The sequence below is a fragment of the Sarcophilus harrisii genome, chromosome 3, assembly GCF_902635505.1.
Source record: "Sarcophilus harrisii chromosome 3, mSarHar1.11, whole genome shotgun sequence".
Lineage (NCBI taxonomy): Eukaryota > Metazoa > Chordata > Mammalia > Dasyuromorphia > Dasyuridae > Sarcophilus > Sarcophilus harrisii.
Window position 1 is genome coordinate 62,648,160 of NC_045428.1, and position 25,972 is coordinate 62,674,131.

The following is a 25,972-nucleotide window of genomic DNA, read 5'->3' on the forward strand; positions in this document are numbered from 1 at the left end:
TCAGCCCCTGCGTGTGTCCCTGCGAGCGCTCGCTCCGCCACGCCGCTCAGCCCGCGCCGCTCAGCATGTGCTCCGAAGCCCACCCCGCGCTTAATAATTCAGGACATGTCAACAGCGTTTCACCGGCGGGCGGGCGGACAGCAGGAGCCGGGCCAGGGGAGGGGAGCGCCAGGGGCGGGAGCGGACCCCGGCCCGGGGCCGGGGCGTCCCGCTCCGTCCCCCCCACCTCAGGCGCGACCCCCCAACTCTCTTCGCGCCCCCAGCCACGGGGTGCGCCCTGCCCACCCCCACACCCAATCACATGACAGAATCCCAGCTCTGCCCTGCTCCCTTTATTCCCTGCTGGGCCTGAGGCCGTGCCCCTGGGCGGCCCCCCGCGCTAGTTCACGGATGAGCACCACCCCGAAGGCCCCACCCAGGCCCACTGGGGGACCCCTGACATCCCCGCTGCTCCCACCACTACCCCCGGCCTTGTATCTGACCCAGCTGCCCCATTTCCAGCTCGCCAAGCTGCTCTACCTGAGCCACTTGTTTGAATAGCTCATGAACTTGAGAGGAGGAAAAGAGGGTACGGAATCCCGCACTAGCTCCTGTTCGCCTCCCTAAGGCTCCCTCCAGGTAGTGGCTACAGGGCTTTGCCCCAAGAGGAGCCGGGTCTCCTTCCAGACTCCGACCCTCCCCTCCCTCCCCAAGTTCCAGACCCTCCCAGGCAGCAGCAGCAGAGGGGTCCTCCCGGCTGACTGGCAGCAGCTGCGGCTCCCTTGCCTCCCCAGATGGCATGGCAAGGCTGGTGAGAGTGCTCTCGGCTCAGGTAGAGAGCGAAAGCGAGGTAGGCAGGGTGTCCCACCTGGATGAGGGAGTGTGGGTGTGGAGGAGGGCGTGTTTGATGGGCCTCCCTTGGGGAAGTGGGGAGAAACTTCTGGGGAGAGATTGAGTGTAACAGAGATTGAGTGTACCTGGGGGTGGGACTGAGGTAAGAAAGATGAAAATGCTTTTTAAGGATCGTGGGGGGAGGGAGGAGAGGGGGCTGCCTTCCCAACCGTGGATGCACTAAGGGACTACCACAGCATCTTGAGGTCTAAAAAAAATCATCAATGCCAGGTTGGGGGGAGGGAGGATACTTGTATCGCTGAGATGGCCAAGCTTAGAGCTACGCCGTGGCCCTGAGCCTAGCAGGGGAACACCCGATGGGATGAGCTGGCTGTCCTGATGGGGGGTGAGGGAGACACGCTAGGAGTTGTGTCAGGGAGAAGCATGTGGGCTGGCCTGGGAGCATTAGCACGTGCCCTCCAGGGACGGGGGGTGGCCGGAGAGGAACGGGATGCGCTTTTTGGGGAGGGGATGTCGGGCGTGGGTGAGGAAGAGCAGTGTGTGGGAGCAAGTGCCTTCGGAGGGGAGGGAGCACATGTCCTGGGGGAAAGGGGGGGGGGGCTGATTAATCGGAGCGCTAATGAGCAGCAGGGAGAGGAAGCACGGAGGGGCGGGGGGGAGGCCGCTCCATCGATCCAGCGCCGCGGAACCAGCAGCAGAAAAAAAAAAAGTGCGAAGGGAATCGATCTGAGGGAAACGGCAGCTGCTGGGGATTAGAGCCCAAAGCCCGCCTGCCGCCACCCCCCTCCCTCCTCCCATGCACCAGGCCTGCCCATCTCCACCCGCCCGGGCATTCCAGGGGCGGGGGCATTCAACCCCGGCTTTAGCCCTACCGGGAGAGAGGAGAATGTCTCCCCGGGGGTCCCTGTCGGAGAAATGGCCCGTGTTCCACGCCAGCTCGGTTCCAGCCCTAGCTGGCGGCTCTCCTGCCCTCCCCGGAGGCGTCAGGGCCCTCCCCAAGCATACCCTCAGTCCCTCTGACCCCAACTCCTGGTCAAACGTGGCCCGCCTGACCGTTTCGGGAGGGAGGCTAGGGCCCAAAGAGCTGATCTGCTGCAGTGTTCCCAGGAGGAAGCTGGGGACACGGGTGCCTGGCTCCCTAAAATGATCTTCTTGTAGGCTCCCTATGGATGGGATCCTCGAGATCCATGGGCTTCAACTTCCAATTGAAAGCTGATTGTGGGGTTTTGAGAGGAGGAGTCCGTCCTGGGGACCTCCGAGAGCTGGAAGTGATGTGTTGTGGGAAATGCAAATGTTGCTAAGGTGACCGAATGATGGGACAACCTCCCCCTTTTTTTCTTTCCTCCTGCCCCCAGCAATGCCCCGACTTTCTCTAGTCCTAAACTCCCCCTCTTTTCCAGTCTCCAGTCCATGCTTCCCCTCCCTTCCACCACCACCCCCCACCATCCTCCTCTACCCTTTTCTCTCCTTCTCCTCCCCTTTCTCCCAGTATTGATTTTTCTTTACTGGGTTTTTTTAAAGGTGATTTAATTGCTTTTTTAAGGTTACTTCAGTCTGGGTTTTTGCCAAGGAAATGAGGGACCTGGCCACCTCTCCCCATTCTCAAGCTTAAACTCCCAGTCTCCCATATGTAAATTCCCAATTACCTATATGCCCTTAACTCGTTCCCCAGATTTCCAGTCTTTCCAAAACCTTAGGTCCTCTCTTTCCTGCTCCCCATGGACATGCATAGTAAATCCCATGTCACCCCTCCTTTTCCCCCTAAGGGGGGAAAGCAGGAAAGGCTTCTATCTCAGACAGTAATGTGGCTGTAAAATTCCACATGCAGATGGGAAAGAGGGGTATCACATGTTTGAAATGGGGGTTCTGTGGTGGAGAGGATTTGACACCATCAAGGGACAGCTCCCAGATCCTAAAAACACAAAGCAATTGTGAACAGTTCCCGTCCACCCCTCAACAATCTCTGTACCACCAACCAGTGTTCCCATCACCTGTCTCCACAGAAATGGCCCCATATCCTCAACCCCCATCCCTTTTGCTTATTTACTTCATTTGCCATCACACCCCGCTGCTGCTCTAAAACCACCCTCCCCAAGCCCCCGTCTTCTTATTCTTCACCCCTGATTGCTCCCCATTTTCCCCTGTAGCCCCCCATTCCCATTCTCCCCCCTCTCTCCGCTTCCCTGCCTCCTCTCTGCTCTCTCCCTGCCCGGCTGCAGTTGGGTGATAATCTCCCTCATTTAGCCTCCCGGCTGCTTCCCCGGCTCATTGCCCAGCCGGTCCCTGGGGCCCAGCCCAGATTCCTCCCCCTCCCCAATCCCTATAGCCCATTCTCTCCCCCCCACGATCCTTTTTTTGCTTCCCCCACAGTAATGCAGACTTGTTCTATATCCACACACACACACACACACACACACACAATCTCGGAGACCTCTTTAAGGGGTATCAAGGTCAGCTAGAACTGATGGGGGCTTGGACTAGATTATGGAGGTAGGGGCATCTTAAAGATCCCGGCCCTATCTGATGGGAGCATCTCCTGAAAGATGATCTGGACTACTGCTGGGAGTTAACATCAAGCCCAGAGGGTACATTTCCCCATCCTCTTCTGGTCCCTTGTGGAAGCTGGCGGACATTCCAGTCCTCCTTCCTTTACCCCACCTCAGAGCCGGCCCCCCAGAGATGGTGGACTGGGCTTTGAGACAGTGATTAAAGGAAAAGAGAAGGTGGACTGGAGAGGGAGAGATTAGAGGAGGGACATCTGCACAGCTCCGCTGGGTGACAGCACTGGGAGCATCAGAGTGGGTGGGGAGAAGAAGGGGAGGAATGGACAGAGAAATCCAGGTTTGGGGGTCAGGCAGGTAGGTAGGTTTAGCACAGCTGGGATGGGGTCCATTTGAAAACCTGTGGTTCAGTTCTGGCAAGCTGCCTAAAAGGAAGACCCTGTGACCTAGGAAACAGCTGCAAAGAGCTATATACAATCCCCCTGAGCCATGTCAATCCTTTACAACTGCCCCCCCAGTACACACAGATACACCCCACCAACCCTCACAGGGAAAACGCAGGGCTCCTCCCTGGAGCTGTCTTCCCCCTCCCAAGCACAGGACAGGGAGCTTCCACCAATCGTCAGAATTTATGTGGTTTTCTCCTCCCCCCCCCCATACTACCTTATCTCTCCACCACCCCCAGCCCTTCCTAGGACTATAGTCCCCCTCCCCAACCCCCTGATGTGACAAAATGGGCCTCTACCCCTGATTTGTGTGTGTGCTTTCCCGCATTTAAGACCAGAACAATCGCCACCTTTCCCACCCCCCCCTCAAAAAATAACTCCCGAAAAACCCCTTCACTGCAGGGCTTCATTTATCTCTCCCTTCTTCAGGCCGACTCTTAATTCCTCACCTCCAAGGAATCCCACCCCCCTGCGCCCCTCCCCCAAGGGCTTCCCTTCCCCACCAGCCCCTAGTGGTCCCCACTACCTACCCAGGGGGGAGGCGGTGCTGAGCCAGTACCCTGGAGTGGGTAGCGGGTGGGAGGAGATGGGGGGGGACATGCAGGGGCTGGGCTGGTGAGCGGGGCTGGCGAGCTCGGCGGTGACAAACGGGCGGTGCGGGGGCCGGGGGGCGGGGGGCGGACGGCGGCTGATTTATCTGGGTTATTTATGCCGCGGACGAGGCAGGAGAAGCGGTTAATGAGAGTCCCGGGGAGGGGGGGCGGGGAGGCCGGGACGTGATCTGAGCCGGCTGAAGAGGGTTAGAGTCCCGGCAGGAGAGCCTCTGCCCCCCAGCCTCCCACCCCGACATCACCCCACTTTGCCACTTTCCTCGTTCCACACAGCCCTACCTCATCACCCGAAACACCCCCATCCCTTACTCTGAACCTTCTACTCTTGCCTCCAACGTCTGCCGTCACCGTCCCCCCACCCAAGCTCTAGCCACTCCACAGTGACTCAGACTGAAAAGGGCTACAGCCAACACTCGGGGAGTGGGGGAAGGGGATACCAGACTGAGCTGGGGAGAAGAGCCAGGGCAAGGAGGGGTAGGGGGTGAGAAGAAAAACTGCCATAGATGGACAGGGCCAGAACCCAAGGACAACCGTGGGGGGAGCGGGAGGGGGGGAAAGACACCAGGAACAAGACATAGTGTCCAGGGAAAGGGCAGGTGGCAAGAGGTCAGAAATAGAGATGAAGCGGGTGTATACATTGGGGGGGGTATAGAGATCAGGAAGATAGGGTGCAGAAGGAAGGGTGGGGAAGAAATGAGGATGAAGAGGAAGGAAAGGTCAGAGTTGGTATGGAAAGAGAGATGGGGATTCAAAGGGAGAAAAGCTCATGGAACTGTGGAGGGAAGGATGGGGTACAGAGGGAAGTCTGGGATATGAAGTTGGGGTGCAGAGGAAAAAGGTTGAGAGAGAAGTGCAGATGGGAAGAGTCAGAAATAAGGAGAGAGAGAGAGAGAGAGAGAGAGAGAGAGAGAGAGAGAGAGAAGGGACAGATGGGATACAGACAAACATGGAGCCCAAGAGAAGTGAGAGATGGGGTGAGAAAGATAGGGTTCAGAAAGGGAGGGTCAGAAAGAGGAAGAGGTCCTATAAATGAGGTGGAGGGAGAGGGGAAGCTGCAGTTAAAATCAAAGGTATGAGACAGAGAAAGAGATGAGGTGCCGGGGAGTCTGACAGACAGATGGGAGTGAAGAGGGGAAGTCAAAGAGAGAGGGGGGTCCGGAGGACAGCGAAATCTAGGGGTGACAAAGAAAAAAATGAGTGTCAGAGGTGGTGGGGAAATAGAGAGAGAAAAGAGGGTGAGGTCAGGGAGCAAAGGGAGTCAAAGAAAGCGGAAAAAAAGAGAAGGATAGAGGTGGGGGGAGGAGGGAGATGGAGAAGGAGGGGGAGAGGGCTTTGCAGCAGTGAAAGCTGCTGGGAGAAGATAAGGCAGCAAAGCAGCAGGAGGGATTAAAGCTCTAAGGGGCAGGAGAGCAAAGGGAGGGGAGAAGAAGGGAGGGGAAAGGATAAAGGGAGGGAGGGAGAAAAGAGGAGAGGGATGGAAAAGGAAGTGGTGAAGATCTAGAAGGGAAAATGGGGGGGAGGGAGGTGGGTCTTGATTTAATCTGTGTGTGTGTGTGTGTGTGTGTGTGTGTGTGTGTGTGTAGGGAAGGAGAGAGGAGGAGAGCTTGGGTAGGTCAGGGTGAGTGGAAGAGAAGGCAGGGCCAGATGCTTGGGGTTAGACAATCTGGGGGGTTGGGGGGAATGGAATGGGGAGCCTGTCAGAGTAAAGGGGGAAGGGAGCCTCTCCGAAATAAGTGACAGACCTTGGATAGTTCCCTCTTCCAGCCTCCCAGGGCACCCTCAGCCTAAACAGAACAGAGCCCCAAAGATAGATGGATGAACTGCTGAGGAAGGACCTCCAGAAAGGGGAACCACAAGGAGCTGGGGAGCAGGGCAGCTGCCGAGGGAGGCAGTTGGAAGCCCCGAGCCCAGAACCGTTTCATACTCCAGAGAGCAGCTATTCCTTAGGAAGAAGGATAACAGAACTTCCGTGGCTGAGGGGCAGGTGCTTAACCTCAGGGGACACACTAGAAAAGTGAGAGGAGCCTGGGAAATAAGTGAACTCAGGCCCCCATCAATCCCCAGAGCCAAGGGCAGGCACCGAATGAGGCCGGGGTGGGGAGGTCTGTGCCTATGGGGATGGTGCAGTAAGATGGGGGCTCTTTCCCCTGTGGGTCAGGAGGAGGAGGAGGTGCAAGTGGCTGCCCCCTGCTCTCCCCTCCTTCTCCCCAGAAATGTTGGCTTTGAGAACCAGCCGGGACAGCTGCCCTCGGGAGCCCCAGACCATGAGAGGCAAACTCCGGGGACAGGGCATCCTCAGCTCCCTAAGGGCCCAGATTCTGGGAGAAGCAGGGTGGGGGAAAGGTGCTTCGAGAGGGAGCCGACTAGGAGGGAAGCAGAGTGGGAGAGAACAATGAAGGTGTGTGAGGCTGTCAGAGTAATTGTGTGTTTTTGTCAGTTTTCACGTCTGTGTCTATCAGTACACTGTGTTTGTCTGTCTGTCAGATGGTGTATCTGTGTTTCATAGTGTGTCTGTATCATACTGTGATTCTGTGTGTCTCTGTCCTGGGCAGAAACCACAAGGGAAGGGACGTCCCCTGGAACTGTCCCTGCCCAGCCTCCCCCCTCCTTTGGGGAGGGGGCTGCTTCTGGGTGCATCCAGCTGTGTTCAGTGCTGATGTGGCAGATGTGGAGGAGCGCCCAGCTGTGCCAGCTTCCACGGGGTGGGGGAAGGGGGGTGCTGCAATCTGCTACCCAGCTAATGGCTGCTAAGTGCTTGGGGGAGAGAGAGGGGGAAGGGAACACGGATCCAGGCTCTGAGTAACTTAGTTGTTCAGTTAGCGGGATCCAAGAAGTCTCAGGCCAGGCTCAGCTCCTTCCCCATCCCTCAGCTCTCACTCTGGTCTCCATGGCCTTCCTCTTTAGCCCAGCTCCTCCTCGTATGTCCCACCTTTTGGGTTTTCTATAGCCCAGAATGACGATTTCTGTCCAAATCTATGTTTGGAATTCCTGTCCTACCTCTTCCCCATGTGTCACCCTACCCCTCTCTTCTGCACTGGTACTCTCCCCCTCTCCGATTTCACAGAATAATCTTTTTATGGAAAAGGAGAAAAGCTCTAATAGCAAGATCGTTCTCCTCCCCCGCATCCCTCTCCCCTCCTCCACCCCTCATCAATCTACCCATCCCCATCTTCCAATCCTGCTCCCAGTATCTTCTGTTCCCCATCTCTACACTCTCCATTACTCATCCACTCCCTCCTATTTTGCAGCCTAGTAAATTCCCCTCACCCTAACATCCCTCTTTCCTGGAGTTCATTTCATCCCAGGTTGGAAGCAGGGAGGATTCTGGGTCCCAGAAAAGGATCTTTCTTCTCAGGTCTCTCCTTATGTCTTCCTGCCCTAGTCTATGCTGTCCTCTGTTCCACGCCTTGTTCTTCCCTTTAAGTTCTTGTCCTTCCCCCACAGGAATATAACGCCCCCAACTCCCATCCTAAAGTGAGAGGACTAATATAAGGAGGATTTGAGGTTCTCTCCCATTCGGTCCTTTCCTTCAGCCCCTCCCCAACCCCCCCCCCCACACACACACACCACCCAGACCCTCTCTCCCCCTCCCCCCATGAGCAGTGTGTGTGTGTGTGTGTTAGGGGCTGAGAGGGGGTTGTCCCGGAGGCCAGGGCCTGACACAGACTTATTGGATTTCACGGTGTTTTGCTGAGAAAATAATTAAATTATCATATTTATGACGGAGCTGCCATGGCCTCTACCAGTCACACAGAACAGCGAGGTCAGGAGGGGAGGCGAGACCCCAGTTCCGCGGACTGCACCCCCCTAACTCCCTCCATTCATGGGGACGGGCGCCGCACCTGGGAGGGAATTCAAGTGCCACGCTGAAAGCTGTAGCTCCACTCCTAAGAGGTGGGGGGAAGCCTAGGTTTTGGAGGGAAAGGGAGATAAAGGGGGGGACAGAAAGGTAGAAACAGTGAGAGGGAAAGCAGCTGAAATTTCCGGTTCTCCCTTCCGAGGCCGCCTCCAGGGGTTAAGGGCCGAGGAAGCAGTTTCCACTCACCCCCGCAGCCTAACTTTTCTAAGCCCCCCAACCTGGCGTTTGCCTGATGCCCAGAGCTTCACGTGGGTCCCTCAGATGGCCTAATCTTTGAGCCTCCCCAACCCTACCTAGGGCCTGGCCCTAGGCTCTCATCTCGTAACCCTCCCCACTAACACACAATCTCCTGCTGCTGGTGCCCCTCCTCCTCCCCACTCCCTACCCCCCCATTCTCTTCGGGTAATTAGATTCCTCTCAATTAGCAGATTACGATCATTACCAGCTCATCTGGCAACTAAGCTCCGCACCCACAGCTGGGGGAAGGGGGGGAAGGGGGAGCACATCGGGGTCACAGGCACACAGGGTGGGGACAAAGTCTCCCCCCCCCCACACTGAGTTCCCATCCCCGGTGTGGGGAGATAAAGGTCTCGCATGTCGGAGCAGGAAGGGGATGACCACAGCCAAACCGCGATGGCTGCTGGAATTTGGATGACTGCCTTCCTTGCCCCCACCCCTGTTAAGCAGTACCTCCCCCCGGGAGCCATCCAGCTACGGCAGCATCTCCCACCCTGCGCCCAAGAAGCAGGAGATGGGGACACAGAGAAATGGAGACAGAAAGAAAGATCTCTCCTCTGCTAACAGTGCAACTTGGGTAGCAGATGGAGCTAGCAAAGCGGAGCAGGCTGGGGGCTGGAGCAGAGCTCAAACCAAGGGGGAACCTGTCCATGAGACCCTGGCCCAGGACTCCCTCTCCTGATCCTAGCTTTTCCTCAGCACTGACCAAGCAGCCAGAGGCTTCATGCTGCTCTTGGTAATCGGTGCCCCCTGCCCTGAGGCAGAGAGGGAGGAAAGTGAGGAGACAGACCCACAGCGCGGTGGGGAGGGCAACAGTTGGGGGCCTGAGTGTAGGTGGTTTGCTGGGTGAAGTTTTTGGGGCAACAACAGGATGGCCTATGAGGCAATGCGTGTCTCCCTCCTGAGCAGCAGAAGAGGATGAAGGGGGGGAGATTTACCACGAATCCAGATTCATTATTCATGAGCCTGCAGCCCAGAGACTCCAATTTAAATGCTAATGTGGGGGTGGGGTGGGGGGGCCCTGACTCAGCTGCCCCCCCCTCACTCCAGTCAGAGGCGGGAGACAGTCCTGGCTCCAAGGTTCATCAGGGTTTATTGGGAGATGGAGAGGGAGGCCCGCCCTGGCCACCCACATATCTCCCACCCCCAGAGTACCAGTCAGCTGAAGGTCCAATTCAACCAACTCCTTCCTGTCCAGAGACAAGAGCCAGCCGGGGCAACGGGCTCCCGGGGGGGGGGGCATCCTTCCCCAAGTCCCCCCTTTCAGAGGATGATCTGGTTGGTGAAACTCCGGCTCAGCTCCTTGTGTGGCAACACAATGGAATTCAAGATCAGCACCTCAGCGGGAATCCTGACCCGGCAGCCTGCAAGGTGAGTAGAACGGGGACCCAAAGATGTCATGGAAGGGAGGGAGGGCACCAAGGTGAAGCAGGGACCCTGGGCACCTGGGAGCGGCCCATCGCAGGGAACCCCACAGCTAGGGCAGAGTGGGCGACATAGCTCTGTGGCACGGAATGGCCTGGCAGGGGCACCATTAAATCAGTTCTCCACCCAGAACAGGGTGAATGGCCCACACCACAATGGCAGCCTCCTGTCCCAGGGATGGCCCCCCCCAGCCCCTCCCCACTCCCCGTACCCAGAATGGTGATGGCTGGAAGCAACTTCCCGTCCCGGAAAAGGCTTTCGCTGTCCATCCGGGCCCGAGGGTCGTTAGGGTTGGGGTCGTTGGGCGTGCCCTCCACTCGGGCCCATCGCCCCACTGTGCTCCCCCAGCCCACGATACTGTGCAGCACACACGTGTGCTCCTGTGGGGGGTGGGACAGTGCGGTCAGCCCTTGCAGGCCTTCCTGGGCCCGTCCTCCTCCCCTCCCGCTCCTCCGTCCCGGCGCCAGGCCGCAGCGCGGCTCACTGGTGCCGCCTATGGCGATGGCTGCCCACTGCCACCGTCCGGCCGAGCCTGAAAGAGAAATCACCACCATTCTCCTTCTCTCTGAACAGCAGGCAAGGGCTCAGGGTGCAAAGTATGGGAGAACATGCTCGAGAGGGGCCCTCCTCCAGCCCGGTCCCCGAGCTCGCGGCAGCTCAGCATCAGAGGCAGCCAAGACCCCGGAGGTCCGAGCCAGGAAAAGCGGAGTTTGGCTCGGGCCTTGGGCACAGCTCTGTGTCAGTGAGCCTGGCAAACCACTTAACACTCACATCTGTAAAATGGGGATAGTGATAGACCCCTCTCCACTAGGTTGCTGTGAGGATCAAAGGCATCACTGCTTGGGAAGCACTCGCAAAGATACCTGAATGGCAGCCCCAGTGGGCAGTAAGCGCTAGCCCTGAGCCTGATCCCTCTGGGACACCAGCCTGACCACTCCTCCCTACCCCAGGGAACATGGGATTTCCCAGCTCGCTTCTCACAGCACCCGGCCCAGCCTCGCACCTGCAGAGTAGCTCCATGGAGGACAATGGACTCTCGGAGTCGGACCCCCTCCCCTACAGTCACACCTTCCCCGATGGAGACGTTAGGACCAAGCTAGGGAGAGAACACAATGTTGAGAGCTGGAGGCATCTCGTACAATCTCTTAATTTTACAAATGAAGAAACTGAAACCCAGAGACACTGGGGCTTGCCCAAGTCACCCAGGACTCAGTGCCAGCCACGGCCCCACTCACCACTGCAGAGGAAGCCACCTTCGCCGTTGGGTGGATATAAACATTTCCTATAAGCAAAAGAGAAAGCCTGGGACAAGACATCCCAGACCAGCCCCAAGAAGGAAAGGGGAGGGGCCGAGGGGGGTCTCAGAGGCCAAAAAGCCGTGCCCAGAGAAGGGACAGATACGAGGGCTGGCGCCTGAGGGGAGGGGGCGTACCTCGGATGCAGGGGCCTCCGGGGGCGAGCTCGGCCAGCCGCTCAGGGTGAGTTACTTGGTACCGGTTCAGATAGAGGCGAGAGGCATAAAGGGCAGAGCTGCAGTGAAAAGGCAGGGGGAGGTCAGAGCAGACAGTCCTGGCTCCCCCCACCACCACCCAGAGCTCTCTCCACTGGAACCCCCAGTGGACCTCCCACCTGCCCCCTTCCTCTCCCCCCTCCATACCCTGCAGACTTGATTTGGCTCCAGATCCCATCGGTGAGGTGGACATAGATCTGGCCCTGGCCAGAGAGGGCTGTGAACACGTCCTGCTCCAGCCGGATGGTCCCTGCCCCAGGCCAGCTGCCCGAAGAGCCGTCCCTGAGGGGAAGCGAGGAGGCCCAGGCTCAGGGCACAAGGGCGCCCGCCACCTGCCAAACGCCCCCAGCCCTGGTGGGCACGGTCTGGGTTCTCGGGCACACGCCGAGGCCCGGGGGATCGCACATCAGGCGTGTCAGACACACCTGTGGCCCTCACGAGACTCCTGGGGGCCCCCAAATCGTATCAAAATGTGACTGGAGACTAGCAAATAAATGAAAATGCAGCAGAACTTTGATAATGTCTGTGGTTTTCTAAGTCAGCCGCAGCCACGGGGATGTTTATCTGGGTTCGGCGGCCCCCGTTTTTGTCTGAATCTAAGGGTGCTGCCCTACAGCGGGTCCCCAGGGATGTGCTGGGGACAAGGCCCTCACGGTGACTAAGGAGACGAGACAATCACGATGCCCCCCATTCTCCTCCTGCCCCCCCATCACGTGCAGCTCCAACCCCGGGGAGACCCTGGAGGGGGAAGGACCCAGACCCCCTTCACCTCTGCGCCTCTTTACCTTATGACCTCACAGGCCCTAAGCCCTTCTCTATCGCTAGCCCTCCCCCTGTCCCTTGATTCAGAGACGGACACTCACCCCAGATCAAGGCAGCTGGTGAGGCCAGAAAAAGATGAGGAGGGAGATGGCAGAGACAAGACACCAGAAAGAAACAGAAAAGCAAAAGGAGATGGAATGGCAAGCCGAGCAGGGAGGGTGGTGAGCAGGAAGGCAGGAGGCAAGAGCGGGGGCTGCCGGAGATGAGCAAGCAGATGAGAGAGCCCAGAACGGGAGAATGAAGGGCCTGGTCCTGGGGAGGGCTGTGGAGCAGAGAGGGACACACCCAGGCCTGGCCAGGTAAGGAGTGGGGCAAAGAGGGGACCCCAAAAGGGCCAAGGGCGGACCCGAGGGGGAGGGCGGGCGGGACGGCAGCAGAGGACGGGCAGGGAGGGCTGCCCCAGGGCCCCGGCTGCATCTCACAATTGCCGGTCCTGCTGGTTTCGCTGGAAGACGTCACGAAGGGGCTTCAGGGCTTCTGGTGAGAAGAGGTAAATGCCACAATTGATGATGTCACTCACAAATGTACTCGGTTTCTCCACATAATGCAAAACCTGAAGGGGATGAGAAAAAATGAGGAGGGGGAGGGGGGAAAGGACGATGGCGGCTGCCCCGTCCTGCTGGAAATGAGGCGCAGAGACCGGGAGTTTCACATTGGGCTAAGTGTGAGAAGGACTTGCCTGCAAGGGGGGCCCTGACTTTGGGGTGCTCTTGGGGTTCAGGGTGGGCAGCCCCAAGGACCAAGACAGATAGAACCAGGGAGGGGACACATCCCCAGAACAAAGTGCACCCAACCTCCCCTGGAGACGGGGCCCCACCGGCCTCTCCTTACCTCGTGAGTTTCTGGGTTCTCCACAATGCAGCCATAATTAAGGGACTGGGTCCGGTTGGCCTGAGAGACAGAGCCGTGTGGGCACATGGGGGCAGGCCCTGGGCACTGTCCAGTGTGGGGGTCCCTGGACTCGCCTGGTCGTGACAAAAAGACGTCCCCCCTCCCCCATCATCACTGAAGGCCTTCCCTCCCGCCTTCCTTCTTACCGTGGTGCCTAGGAGCAAGAAGGGATGAGGCTGCCGTCTGTGGGCTTCTAGCATAGCGCCCAGGGGGAAGTCTGAGCAGACATCCTTAAGGCAAGAAGGCTTTGGGACCCCGGCCGGATCTGGTTCGGGAAATATCGACCCTCCTGTACCTAGGGGGGCAAATTCCTGCAGGTACCTGAAGCCCGGAAGACCAGACCCCCCAAATGAGCTCTGGTAAGAACCCCCTACTCCCTTGGGCCTGTGTCCCCGTCTCCCCCCCCTGGGACTCCCCCACCCCTCTTTCGGTCCAAAAACTCGGCTCTTTTCTGGGGTGACAACCCCGGCAGGGGGACCCCCGGGCCAGGAAACCTCCCCTCCCCCCACCCCTGGGGGGGAATTCCTTGGGGCAGCCCCAAGAACCTGTAAGGGCCCATCTGGCCTGGTAGAAACCTAGGGAATTTCCCCTCTGTTCAAGGTAAAGGGGATAAGGTTGGGGGAAAGGCTGGCAAGGAAACCAGGGACTGGCCAACTGAAAGGAAGGAAACGGACCAAAGGGCCCAACTTATCCACTGGCTTTAAAAACTTAAGATCCCCTCATCCCCCTTCCTTTTTTTTGTCCCTTTTCCCCTCCCTTTTTGGGGCGCCCCTTCCCCTTTTTTTCCATTGCCTTCCCCCTTTTTTTCTTCTTCCCCCTCCTTCTTTTTTTGCTTCTGGCCCCTTTTTCTTGCCCCTTCCTTCCTTTTTTTGCTTGCTTCCTTCCCTCCTTCTTTTTGCTTGCTTGCTTCCTTCCCTCCTTTTTTTTTGCTTGCTTCCTTCTTTTTTGCTTGCTTGCTTCCTTCCTTCCTTCTTTTTTTGCTTGCTTGCTTCCTTCCCTCCTTCTTTTTGCTTGCCTTTTCCCTTCCCCTCCTTCTTTTTTGCTTGCTTCTTTTCCCCTTCTTTTGCTTCCTCCTTCTTTTGCTTCCTTCCCTCCTTTTTTTGCCCTTCCCTCCTTCCTTCTTTTTTTTGCTTGCTTGCTTCCTTCCCTCCTTCTTTTTTTGCTTGCTTGCTTCCTTCTCTCCTTTTTTTGCTTGCTTGCTTCCTTCTTTTTTTGCTTGCTTGCTTCCTTCCCTCCTTTTTTTTTGTTGCTTACCCTTCCTTTTTTGCTTTTCTTCTTCCCCTCCTTTTTTTTTGCTTGCCCTTCCTTCCTCCTTTCTTCTTCCTTCTTTTTCTTGCCTTCTTCCTTCCTTCTTTTTTGTTTTTCTTTCCCTTTTTTTGCTTGTTTGCTTCCTTCCCTCCTTTTTTTGCTTGCTTGCTTCCTTCCCTCCTTTCTTTGCTTGCTTCCTTCTTTTTTGCTTGCTTCCTCCTTTTTTTTGCTTTTCCCTCCTTCTTTTTTTCTTGCTTCCTTCCCTCCTTTTTGCTTGCTTGCTTCCTTCCCTCCTTTTTTTGCTTGCTTCCTTCTTTTTTTGCTTGCTTCCTTCCTTCTTTTTTTTTGTTTGCTTCCTTCCCTCCTTTTTTTGCTTGCTTGCTTGCCTCCTTCCCTCCTTTTTTTTTTGCTTGCTTCCTTCCCTCCTTTTTTTGCTTGCTTCCTTCCCTCCTTCTTTTTTTGCTTGTTTGCTTCCTTCTTTTTTTGCTTGTTTGCTTCCTTCCCTCCTTTTTTTGCTTGCTTCCTCCTTTTTTTGCTTGCTTGCTTGCTTGCTTCCTTCTTTTTTTGCTTGTTTGCTTCCTTCCCTCCTTTTTTTGCTTGCTTGCTTCCTTCCTTCCTTCCTCAATATCTTCCAATTAACTGGTTATCACTTGAGCTCTCATCGGTTGGCCAAAAAAAAAAAAAAAAGTCCCAAGGCAAGTGTTTTGGCCAGAAAGCCTGAGACTCTTCCCCTCCCAGAGGGTTGTTGTTTTCTAAATAGGTATAAAAGGCCATCTTTTGCCTCACTTCTTTCTTATTCAGCCTTAGTCACTGAATGGGTGTTGCCTCTGTCACACTGAGACCTATTAAATGTCTTAGCTTTAAAAGGCCGAGGTTTCCCACAGCACCTGGGGCTGTTTCCTGATCCCTCTCAGGCCACTGAATCCAGAGGGTTCTGGAGGAGAAAGTGAGGCAGGTGAGCTTGCCCAGCCCTCCCTCATTTCAATCCAATTCGTGTGCACCTCATGGCTCCGCACCTCCCTCTAGGTCTTCTTGGACGCCCACAACCCTGAGATCCAGGCATGTTAAGGGCCTGAGAGACATGTTATAATTTTGGTAATTTTTTTTGACAGTCTCCATTTTACAGCTGGGGAAACTGAGGCAGAGGGAAAGTGACTGGCCCAAATCCCCCGTCAGAAGGTCTCAGGAAGACCCGTGGAAAAGGGGGCCCCAGCACAGGGAGCAGGGTCTCACTGCTTGGGGGCATTACCTGGGCACAGGCCTCTATGTGATGCTGGATCATGGGGACTCCCGCCACAGGAAAGAGCGGCTTGGGCACCTCAAAAGACAAAGGCCGGAATCTTGTCCCTGGGGGAGGTAAAGGTCCTTGGGCTCCCCTCCGGCCCAGGACCTGGGGCCCCCCGGGGGGCAGGGGCTGGGGGAGGTCCCGGGTGCCACCCGGCCACCCGGGGGGCGTGGGGGGGGACCCGGAGAGGAAGGGACAGAGGTTCCCTCCCCTGGGACCTCAATCAGGATCACCGCTTTGAGCATGATGCCGGGGACCTCCTAGTCCCTAAAAACCCCAAACAGACCCTGTGAGGGCTCTAGAGGTCCCCGAGGGAGCCGCCTTCACACCCAACTCTGCAGACCGCGGCCCGCCACCCGCCCCAGGCTTCCCGAGCCTCCGCGCTGCCCCCCGAGCCCTTTGGATCCCCTCCCTGGTCCGGATCCCGCGGGGGGCCCGGGCAAGCCAAACCCAAGCTCGGGAGGGTCGGCCCTGAGCCGGGCGGGACTGCCCCGGGGCCTGGGGCCCTGCCCCCGCCCAGATTTCTGGGAGAGGGCCGGGGAGCCTCCGCCCCGCCTTACCTCCCTGATTGAGGTGACGCGCCCGGTCCCGGGGCCCTGGCCCTCCCCTCCCCCATCTCCCAGACGCCCCGGCACAGGCCCCGCCTTTCTCCCTCAAACGCGCCCCCGATCAGCGGAGACTCTGACTGAGCCCCTAAACTTCGGGGCCCTCCGTGGCCCCGGACCCTTCCAGCGCCCCCCGCCCCCCCGGGACCTGACAGGGAGCCCCGCCCCGCCCCCCCAGATCTGCCCCCCAGGGCCCGCGGCGCCAACACCCCGCCCCGCGCGCCGGGGGGAGCGGCCCGACTCCCCAGTCCCCCCTGCCCCTCACATCAATCTGTGGCCCCGGGATCCCTCGACGGTCCCGAAATCCTTCCGCACACGTGTCCTCTCGGACTGCGCGAGAACTCCCCGGCGGGGCATGCCGGGAGTTGTAGTTTCAAAGGAAGTTACTGAGAAGAGACCCCCCCCCGAGGGGGCGGAACCTTAATGGCTAGGGGGCGGGGATAAACTGAGGGGGCGGGGAGAGAGTCGGGAGAAGGGCGGGGCCTCATGAGAGTCTGAAAAGCAGAAAAGAAATTGGAGGATTTGGAGATGTCAGGTTCGTCACAGACTGACCGCTTAAATAAAAGAAAAAAATTAACAAACTGAAGGGCAGAGAGGGAACGTGATTTCCCCAAATCACAGAGCTAACCGTGACCCGGAGCCAGGGCTTCTCCCCGGGCGGCGAGGGGAGGCTCCAAGTCACCCAGACCGGGCGCGGTGGGGGAAACAGGGTGGCCTGCCAGAGCTGGAGACAGTCCTAGAGGGGGAGGGGGAGGAGGGAGGAGGAGGAGGGAGAGGGAGGAGGGAGAGGGGGGAGGAGGAGAAGGAGGAGGGGGAGGAGGAGAAGGAGGAGGGGGAGGAGGAGAAGGAGGACGAGAGGGAAGAAGAGTGAAGGACGGGGGGAGGGAGGGAGGAGAAAGAGGAGGGGAAGGAGAAGGGAGAAAAGGAAGAACCTAGGACAGGGGCACCTAGAGCTGAGGATCTCTTTTGGTGAGGGAGAGTAATAGAACTAGGGCAACTTAGACTCGATGATATTCCATCCTGTCATAAGATAATGGATTTAGAATTTAGAAATCAGTCCTCACTCCCCACCCCGCAATTTGCCTGTGAGGAAGCTGAAGCACAGAGAGATTAACCGATTTTTCTTCTTTCTTTTTATAGGTAATAAATGCTTCTTGATTAAAGATAAAGAAATTTTGGGCAGAGATAATACTAATATTTACAGTTTAATTTGCATATTTCCCATTTTTCGTTGACTCATAACTCTAAAATGGCTTTTTTCTTCCTATTTTAAGGGAAACTGGTTTAAACGTCCGTGGGACTTTCTAGGATCCAAACAAGTCCCGGATCGCCAAACACAGGGTTCCCTATCCTCTACCCTATCCTTCCTGGGTAGTCCCTGGTAACACAGAGTTTAATCGGGACTCTGCCAACCTCTGTCCAGAGTGCCTTCCAGTAGACCAGGAATCTGTTGCCAATTCAAGGCCCCCAACTCACAGAATATCTGTGAGGCTCACATAGTGATAAAAGGAGTGAAGGGGCTAGGTGCAGCTTGGGAAATGGGACTCCCCTCTCTCCCTACCTCCCCATAGGAAGATGACACCAGGCAACCGTCAGATCAACCATAACTTTATTATCCGCAAATCGAGAAAGAAAGGATGTTGCGACAGCTCCGGCACCGGGAATACCGGTGATTCCCCCTCAGGCAACATCCAAGCGGGCAAAACTCTGGTCCATCCCCAGGCTGTTCTCCACGTAGACCTCATACTTGCCGCTGTCCTCAGCTGTAGCCCGGCGAATGGTCAGCGTAGTATTGGTGTTCCCGATCTCGTAGAACACCCTGAAAAGGACCATCTGTGTTGGCGGTCCCCCAGATCACCTCGATGTCCAGGGCCCACCCCCACCCCACCCGGGGCCCCACCCGGAGCTCCACCCTCTCCCCTGTCTCTCGCCTGTCATCCTCTTCGATGTCCATCCCGTCCTTGGTCCATCCTACGTCAGGAGGTGGCTCGCCTAGGATTTCTGCGGTTAGAGTCACCGTGGCTCCTCTGCGTGCTTTAGTATTGTCTGGTCCCTTCTTGATCTTCGCTGGGACTATTAGGGTATTAGGGGGATGGATGAGAAAGAGTTCCTCCCTCCCCGCCTCCTCTCCGGGACATGCCCATCGCAGGATGTAGAACTGAAAGGAACTTTAGTGAGAGTCCTTCTTCTTCTACCCCTGAACCTTGGCGCTTCTCATTTGTAAACATGAGTACACAACTACTTGCACCACCTAATTCACTGGGTTGTTGGGGGAAAGTACTTACAAAGTTTGAAAGAGCTAGAAAAAATCTGGGGAATATATTTACAGACGGAGGACAATGTCGTGCGGAGAGTTAGCCCCCACCCTCAGTCCCGCGGGGAAAGCGAAGGAAGGAGATCTCTTATGACCTTGGACCGGCACTTTTAACGACCTCTGTAATACTGCCTGCCCTGTCCGCCTCGCAGAAGGGTGGGATGGACGGGGTACGCTGGGAAATGGGTCTGGTCTGTTCAGGGAAAGCCCGAAAAGTCCAAGTGTTGCTCGTGTGACCGGGGGCCCAGAAGGTCGTACCTTCCACGAGTATCCGCGCAGAGTCCGAGCACTCGCCGAAGGGATTGGACACGTTGATGCTGTACTGGCCTAGGTCAGCGAGTTCTCCGTCGCGCACCACCAGGGCCACCACGTCGGGGTCCTCGAAAACGTAGCGGTACTTGGGCCCGTCACGGAGCTCCTTGCCGTCTTTGCTCCAGCGGATAAAAGGGTCAGGAAAAGCCGAGATCCGACAGGACAGTTTCGCGGCGCTTCCCTCGATCAGAACGACGTCCTGCAGCGGCTGCAGGACGCGGGGTGGCCCCTTTTCTTTCAGCTCTTTCCGGGACCTGTTCAGGTTAACGCCAGTCTTCCATCCCGTCCTTTACCGGGCAACTCCAAACCAACCCTCCCCCAGTAAGAGACGGATCGCCAGGAGGGTTCCCCTCTGTCTTTCTTCTTGACCCCACACTCTAACTCAATCTTCTCTTTACTTGATCTCTGGGTCAAAGCCCACGGCTGCTGTAGAATACCTCCTGACCCAGATCAAACACATTCACCTGACCAGCCTTTCCCCACCTCTCTGTCCCTCTGTCTCTCTCACTCTCTCTCACTCTCTGTCTCTCTCACTTTGCCTCTCTCTCTCTTTCTCTGTTTCTGTCTCTCTCACTCTCTGATTCTGTCTTTCTCTCTGTCTCTGTCTTTTCTCCCGTGTGTGTATGCGTGTGTCGATCTCTCTGTCCCCCCCTTTCTGTCCCACGTCCCTTTCTCAGAGACGTCTTTCGGAGGCTTGGAGAATCCCAAGTCGCTCAGGACAGACTCCAAGACGCTCCCACCCTTCTCACCTGTGGCCCCGGTAAGAGGCCTGGATGCGGATGGCAGCGCTCTGCACCTGGGGGTCATTGATGTCCAGGGTGCAGCCTGGAGGTGGGGCCGCCGGCTTCTTGGCCGGAGCTGCTTTGGACATCTGGGGGAGCAGATAGTGACCACGTAATGCGAGGCCTAGACAGGAGCTCGTCCCCACTACCCACCCCTCTCCCGGAGCGGAAACTGAATGGGACCTTAGGGGTCCGAACTCACCACGGGGCTGGGGGCGGAGGGACCAATAAAACGGGCTTGAGTCGAAGGGCAAGATTAGCGTTCAGCGTAGAGTTCCGGACAGCACAGGACCGGACGCGGAGGGCAGGTAGCCCCGAGACTCTGGCTTTATATACATCTCCCCTCCTCGCCTTGTTTGGCGAGATAGCCCCTGGTCCCCCCCGGGACCCCAGGCTTCGTCTACCCAGCGCGAGCTGGATCCTTATTTAGCCCGAGGACGCCAGGGATGCTGGCTCAGCCGTCGCTGCTCACTCGTGGGGGAAACCCGAGTGGCCCTGGGGCCCTCATAGCGTCAGCAACTCGACAGCTGGACAGCGAGACACCGCCCCGCTCCCTATCCCCACCCCACCCCTCCAACAGCAGAACCCTTGGGGAGGAGAGAAGCCGAAAGTGCAGTTCTCGGCGAGAAGTTACACTCGACCAATCACAAGAGGTTAACGGGGCCACTGTGACCAATCAGGTCGGACCCTCGGTGCCCAGGTCTGAGCCAGTCTGAACTTTCTAGCTAGGAGCTTCTAGTTTTCCTCTCCCCCACCCCCAACACCAACCAATGGGCTGACCGGAGGACACAGGGACTAGGAGGAGAGCTCCAACCTCCACCTTTCTAATACACACTCTTTTCTGTACTGTTTTCCAAGTATTGGGATCAGATGGTTTCTTGAAGCTAGATGTAGCCTAATCTAAACCCTCATTTCCCCATCTCCTTTAGAGAAGCAATTCATTATAGTGGAAATATCACTGGATTTTGGAGTCAATGAACTTGGGCTGTTTTCTCAGCTGTAAATGAAGAAAGTTAGAAATGATAACCTGAAAGGTACCCGTCACCTCTACATGTATTATTCTACAAACCCGTCATATTTCCTCAATTTATGACCTTGGGCACCTCATTTACTAGGTGTGCGATGGAAAGTGCTGAGCTTAGAGTCGGAAAGACCTGGAATCAAATGTGGTCTGAGATGCCAACTGTGTGATCCTAGGCAAATCTCTTCACCTCTCTTTGCCTCATTTTTTCAACTATAAAAACACCTCCCTCACAGGATTGTCTTGAGGATTAACTGAAATATTTCAAAGAGTTTAACATAGTACCTGACATATAGTTAATAAGTATTTCTTCCTTTCCCATTTATTTCCTACCAGTTTTGGCCCTGCAATATTAGATCTAACATTTCTTGGATGTGTAACCTTGAGCAAATCATTAAATTATTTGATCATCAGTTAGCTCATCTGGAAAATGGGTTATTGGGAAGAAAATCCTATATAAATCTGAATTATAATTAGACAAAACCTCATCCTTTGGTGTTGATCCGACTGAATCATAAGGAGAGTCAGGATGTCTGGGGAAACAAGACAAAAGCCACCTGAGGTTCTAAGATTGTTAGAAAGGCAGAATATTATAGTGGACAGAAAACCCAGTTTCAAGTTCACCATTATATGAACCTGTGAAAGTGATTTCCTAATCTCTGAAATGAAAGGGTCGTATATCAAATTGCTTGCCATCTCAGGAAGTGGGGAGAGAGAAGGGGAAAGATTTTGAAACTCTTTTTTTTTAATGTTAAAAATTATTTTATATAAATATATGTATGTGTGTGTAATATGTAAATGTATGATTTGTGTCTCCTATTAAGAACTCAAATTGTTTATATATATATATATGTGTGTGTGTGTGTGTGTGTGTATGTAGGGACCATTGCATTCACTGTATTTGTATTCTTAATACATGACAAATAGAATGTGCTTAGTGTTTGTGACCAATAAACATTTTAATCTATGAAAAAAAAATTGAAAATTGTTTTTAAATGTAATTGGGAAAAGTGAAATACTATTTTTAAAAAGAAAGAAAGAAAGAAAATGAGAGAGCTGGACAAAAGGGATATCTATGCTCTCTTCCAGACATTAATTTCAGATGACCTGTATGACCTTTGGCAGCTCATACATCTAAGAGTAGAAGGGACTTCAGAGGACCTTCCTTTTATAGATAAAGTAACTGAGGCAATTCTTAGATTGATGAAAGGATTTTATTTTTCCCTATGAGAGGAAAAATAAAATCCCTTCCACAATCTTAAAAAATTTAAATAATATATCTTCATAATTATAAAATCCAAAAGAAACTGAACTTGTCCTAGCTGGGGCAGACAGCCTGGGAACTTTCGTGGAGGAGCAGCTTGGACTCAAACGACAGAAAAGAAAATTGCCAATTAATATCTCTTTCAAGTCATGAGTCTCTTAATAGTCATTGAGTCCATTTCCATTTTTCTCCTTCACTCAGGGCAGAATCATCAAGGCTGAGGGAGAAGCACAGGTAGGAGAGAAGGGTGGTACTGCATGAGTCTATTAAGCTGCAAATCCCAAACTCTAGGTCACTTCTGGGTGGGACTGTTCGGCATTATAATCCTGCTCGAGATGACCAATTTGGCTGGGAGCCAGAAAGCTCTTGATAAGTTAGAGAAGGAAATGAAAGTAATAGAAGTAAATGTGGAGGTCGTTTAAAATATATATATTTGATTGTATGATAAATTATACTATTATATTTTATATAATAGGAAATATTAGATTATAATGTGTAATAAACTTATATATATTACATAAAATGTGTGTAAGTATACACTGCAAGCTCAGCAAATGGGATGTGCCAGCTAAAACTAATGCCTTCTAGATTGCTTCGGGATTGCTCCCGAATAGGAGAGGCCATAACCCTGGTCATACCATTTCTAAGGTACTGTGTTCAGTGCTTGCTGCTACACTTCAGGCAAGCTGAGAAACATCCAAAAGGCGACCAGGATGATAAAAGTTCTAAAGAAAACACTTTTTTGGATATCATTTGAAGGAAAGAAGGATGTTTCAATTGGAAGAGAGATGACTTAGAGATTCTGTGATAGTTATCTTTAAGATTTTGAAAGTATTATATGAAATAGGAGTAAGATGTGGTCTGTTTGCGGGGGGGGGGCCCTCCTCTGCCCCCATCAGAGGATAACCAGATGTGGAAATAGTAGAGAATTAAAGTTTGATAAAAGGAAACATTTCCAAACAATGAAAGCAATCCCCAAATGCAATGGACTGGCGGGGGAGATAGCAGGCTTCCCCTCACCAAAAGTCTTCAGGCAGTGGTTGGCTGGATGACCACTATAGAGATGCTATAGAGAGTGTTCTTGGTTAGGTAAAGGGCTTCCATAAACCCCTGAAAATGCCACCTTTCCTTAGCTGTAAAATAGCCTCTGGGATCCCTTTCCGTCCACAGAATCAAGATGCCCTCCTGAGTAGCAGCTCAGAATAGTCAGTTCTGGGTCATAGAAAAGGATGGGAGCACAGAATTGATCCCCCCAGGTTATCCTGCAGCTCCTCAGGACCCATATTAATCTTAAGATTTCATGGGATCTTGCAGTTCTAACATAATGATTCAATTATTTCAAAAAGAAAAAAAACTGAAGCATGCTGACTTATGGTTAAAGGTAGAATTAACCAGTTTCCCACTGACTCGGGTAAATGGTCCTTGATTGGGTTCTGTCACTACAGATAGACTTCTCAACTCTGGTGTACGTTCCCAGCTCCAGAGTGCAGCTGCTGCTGGTCAAGCGCCTGCTTGCAGTTATTCCTACGTACCAGTTGTGTATCTACTCGTTCTAACTTCTTTTTGGGTGTGTTTTCTTAGTACCTAGTTCAGAACCACCCATTTCTGGCATGGTCCAGAAAGCACTGGTCTGGATTGGCATCTTGGCTTAGATGGTTATTGGCTGTGTGGTCCATGGCAAATCACTTTCTGAGAGATCCAGTTCTTTAGTCTCTTGGCCTCGATAAACTTTTTCCTAATCCAGAGAGGATTTATGTTGTCCTCTATACTTCCATTAACCATGGGTTAATGCATGGATGCTGCTGGTGATAACTGGTTCTCCTTGGCTTCTCTGTCCTACCCACAATACCCCAGTGCCTCCATAAGCTTTTGGAATGTCCTAGGTTTTCTTATCTGTAAAGGGGGCTTGTTATTTGTATTCTCCACCTCACAAAGTGATTTTAAGGAATTTGCTTTGTAAACTATTAAGAATTATGCAAATACAAACTCAAAATAGTGATTGGTTTACAATGACAAATTAGACTAGGGTCTGAATCTGACTTGCTGAACAGGTGAGAGAGGAGGAAAGAAGGAAGGAAGGAAGGAAGGAAGGAAGGAAGGAAGGAAGGAAGGAAGGAAGGAAGGAAAGGGAGGGAGGAAGGGAGGAAGGAAAGGGAGGGAGGGGGAAGGAGAAGGGAAGGGAAGGAAGGAAGGAAGGTAGGGCTACTTCATGGATGGAATTAGGGGATAAAGGGGCATCATGCTAGGTCTTAAAATAATCTCATTTGATTCTCCCAACAATACTCTGAAGTAGGTGCTATTATTATCTTCATTTAACAGTTGAGGAAACCGAGACAAACATTAAGTGATTTTCCCAATAAATATCTGGGGTCACCTTTGAGTTCAGGTCCTTTTGATTCCAGGCCCTAGGGTTCTGTGTATTATGGCACCTTTTGGCTGCCTCAGTTGGTCGGGTTTACACTTTTGTGTCATGGAACCATTTGGCAATCTGCTAAAACCTAAAGAATCCTTCTCTAAATAGTGTTTTTAATTTATATAGAATTAGAAAGATAACCAAAGATTAATGAAAATAAATGGATTCGTTGACCTTCCAAAATCTATCCATGGACCCATCCATGGATACCCTTACCCTTACCCTATCCCCCACTCCCCAAGAAAGACTTCCCCCCCCAAAGAACACAAAGGTCTCCCTGGTGCTTGTTGTTTTTATTGGCCTTGGGACAGACAGACAGATGGAGTATGGAGAGATAGGCTGGGCTCAGGACAACACTGGAGGTAGGGGTTGGGTGATGGAGAGAGGGAGGGAAAACTTCACAAAAGTCAATAAATAAATAAATATGAGGGTGGTGAGGGCAAAGGCTTTGAGGATTGGCGGGAGGGAGGAGGAAGATGGTGGGACCATTTCAGACCCAGGGCAAGAAGCCTTGGGCCACAAGTTGAGAGGTCAAGGGCAAGACCCCCTTCCTCCCATTAGGCAGAGAGAGGAGGGAAAAGGAAGAATGACCCCTCTAGCCTCTTCTCTTACTGATTCCCAACCTCCAGGCTAACCGGTCCTTGAATCTCCTTGTCTGGGATGTACCGTCTCGGTGGATCTGCGGCCCAGTGCCCCCGGTCCCACACCCCAGTTTCCTAGGCTTCATCACTCACCCACCTGACTGGCCACGTGATGCCCATGATACCTCTTGCTCCGACCCTTTCTGGTTTATCATCCCCTCCACTGATGGCTCCCATGCCATCGGTCCCGTGATGCTGGCTGTCTCCTTTCCTATTCCTGCACTTCCTTCCTTCAGTACTAGTGCTTACACTCTCCTGCTCACAAGTCTCCTTGATCTCTCCCCCTGGAGCCTCTGTCCAACAAACAACTCCCTCCGTGCCCTCCTTTTATCATTTCTCTCTATGCCCCTTCCCTCCCACAACCCCCCCCCCCGTCCTCGTTCTCTTTGCTCCCTCTCTCCGTGTCCCTCATCTCCCCTCCCTCAGTTCTTCAGCCTGGTTGAAGCTTGCCATACCCCAGGTGGGGCTTATGCTATCCCGGGGCTCCCGTGGCCCATGGGTCCGTGAGGTAATGCCCCCTGGTTGGCTGTTGCTGGTGGTGTCCGGTCTCCTGCGGCCTCTAAGCCCCCCCCCCCCCGGTGCTGCCGGAAGCCCCTGGAATGTCCCGTGTGCGAGGGCAGGGGAGCCCAGGAGCTGGACTGCGGGGATCCCAGAGTGAGGGTCCAGGAGCCAGGGACGTCCGAGGTCCAGGAGGCCAGGGATCTGGGTCCAGAAGGCTAAGGGCTGCCAGGATAGGAGCGTAGCAGCACCTTATGGCGGGTGGCAGCCTCTGCCCGTCGTCGTTTCTGTTCCCCCAGGAATTCCTTCAGCCTGTTGGTGGTAAAAGTCAGCGTCTGGCGCCGGAGCTTCATCAGGTAGGCATCCTGAAGCCAGGGATGTGCCAGGCAGTCCTGCAGAGAAGGCCGGCTCCTGGGGAACAAAAAGGGGGTGAGCTGGGAGACAACGCGTCCAGGC

At 54.4% G+C, this 25,972-nt stretch overlaps 3 protein-coding genes across 9 annotated transcripts in view; all 3 read right to left on the reverse strand.

The window, feature by feature from the left end:
* Positions 1-9,555: 9,555 nt before the first annotated feature.
* GMPPA (GDP-mannose pyrophosphorylase A) lies at positions 9,556-15,801 on the reverse strand (the record flags this gene model as incomplete). Its single annotated transcript, XM_031961135.1, has 11 exons — positions 9,556-9,849; positions 10,122-10,290; positions 10,914-11,006; positions 11,146-11,192; positions 11,343-11,440; positions 11,568-11,702; positions 12,284-12,298; positions 12,665-12,795; positions 13,074-13,133; positions 13,280-13,678; positions 15,574-15,801. Coding segments are annotated over 11 exons (1,476 nt in total), but the record flags the coding sequence as incomplete, so codon positions are not given.
* Positions 15,802-17,869: 2,068 nt separating this feature from the next.
* On the reverse strand, positions 17,870-20,311 carry SPEGNB (SPEG neighbor). The gene is made up of 5 exons (XM_012546354.3): positions 19,882-20,311; positions 19,647-19,768; positions 18,844-19,151; positions 18,203-18,344; positions 17,870-18,090 (listed from the first exon to the last, which is right to left on the reverse strand). Exons 2-5 carry the CDS (start codon positions 19,766-19,768, stop codon positions 17,952-17,954), a joined length of 711 nt encoding a protein of 236 aa, XP_012401808.1. The 5' UTR covers positions 19,882-20,311; the 3' UTR covers positions 17,870-17,951.
* Positions 20,312-24,653: 4,342 nt separating this feature from the next.
* SPEG (striated muscle enriched protein kinase) overlaps positions 24,654-25,972 on the reverse strand; it is a 79,714-nt gene continuing 78,395 nt past the window's right edge. For 5 of the 7 annotated variants that reach the window (XM_031957987.1, XM_031957986.1, XM_031957994.1 and 2 more), the window contains one exon: positions 24,654-25,927. In XM_031957987.1, coding sequence (XP_031813847.1) covers positions 25,735-25,927 — 193 coding nt within the window. In that variant the 3' untranslated portion in view covers positions 24,654-25,734. The remainder of the gene's footprint in view (positions 25,928-25,972) is intronic. The other 2 variants (XM_031957988.1, XM_031957989.1) reach the window with 1 other exon arrangement.

Coding starts and splice junctions, on each gene's coding strand:
- SPEGNB (XM_012546354.3), bottom strand. CDS start 19,768: ATGTCCAAAGCAGCTCCGGCCAAGAAGCCGGCGGCCCCACCTCCAGGC. Junction 18,345..18,843: donor TGCGCGGATACTCGTGGAAG/GTACGACCTTCT, acceptor ATACCCTAATAG/TCCCAGCGAAGATCAAGAAG. Junction 18,091..18,202: donor GACATCGAAGAGGATGACAG/GCGAGAGACAGG, acceptor GGTCCTTTTCAG/GGTGTTCTACGAGATCGGGA.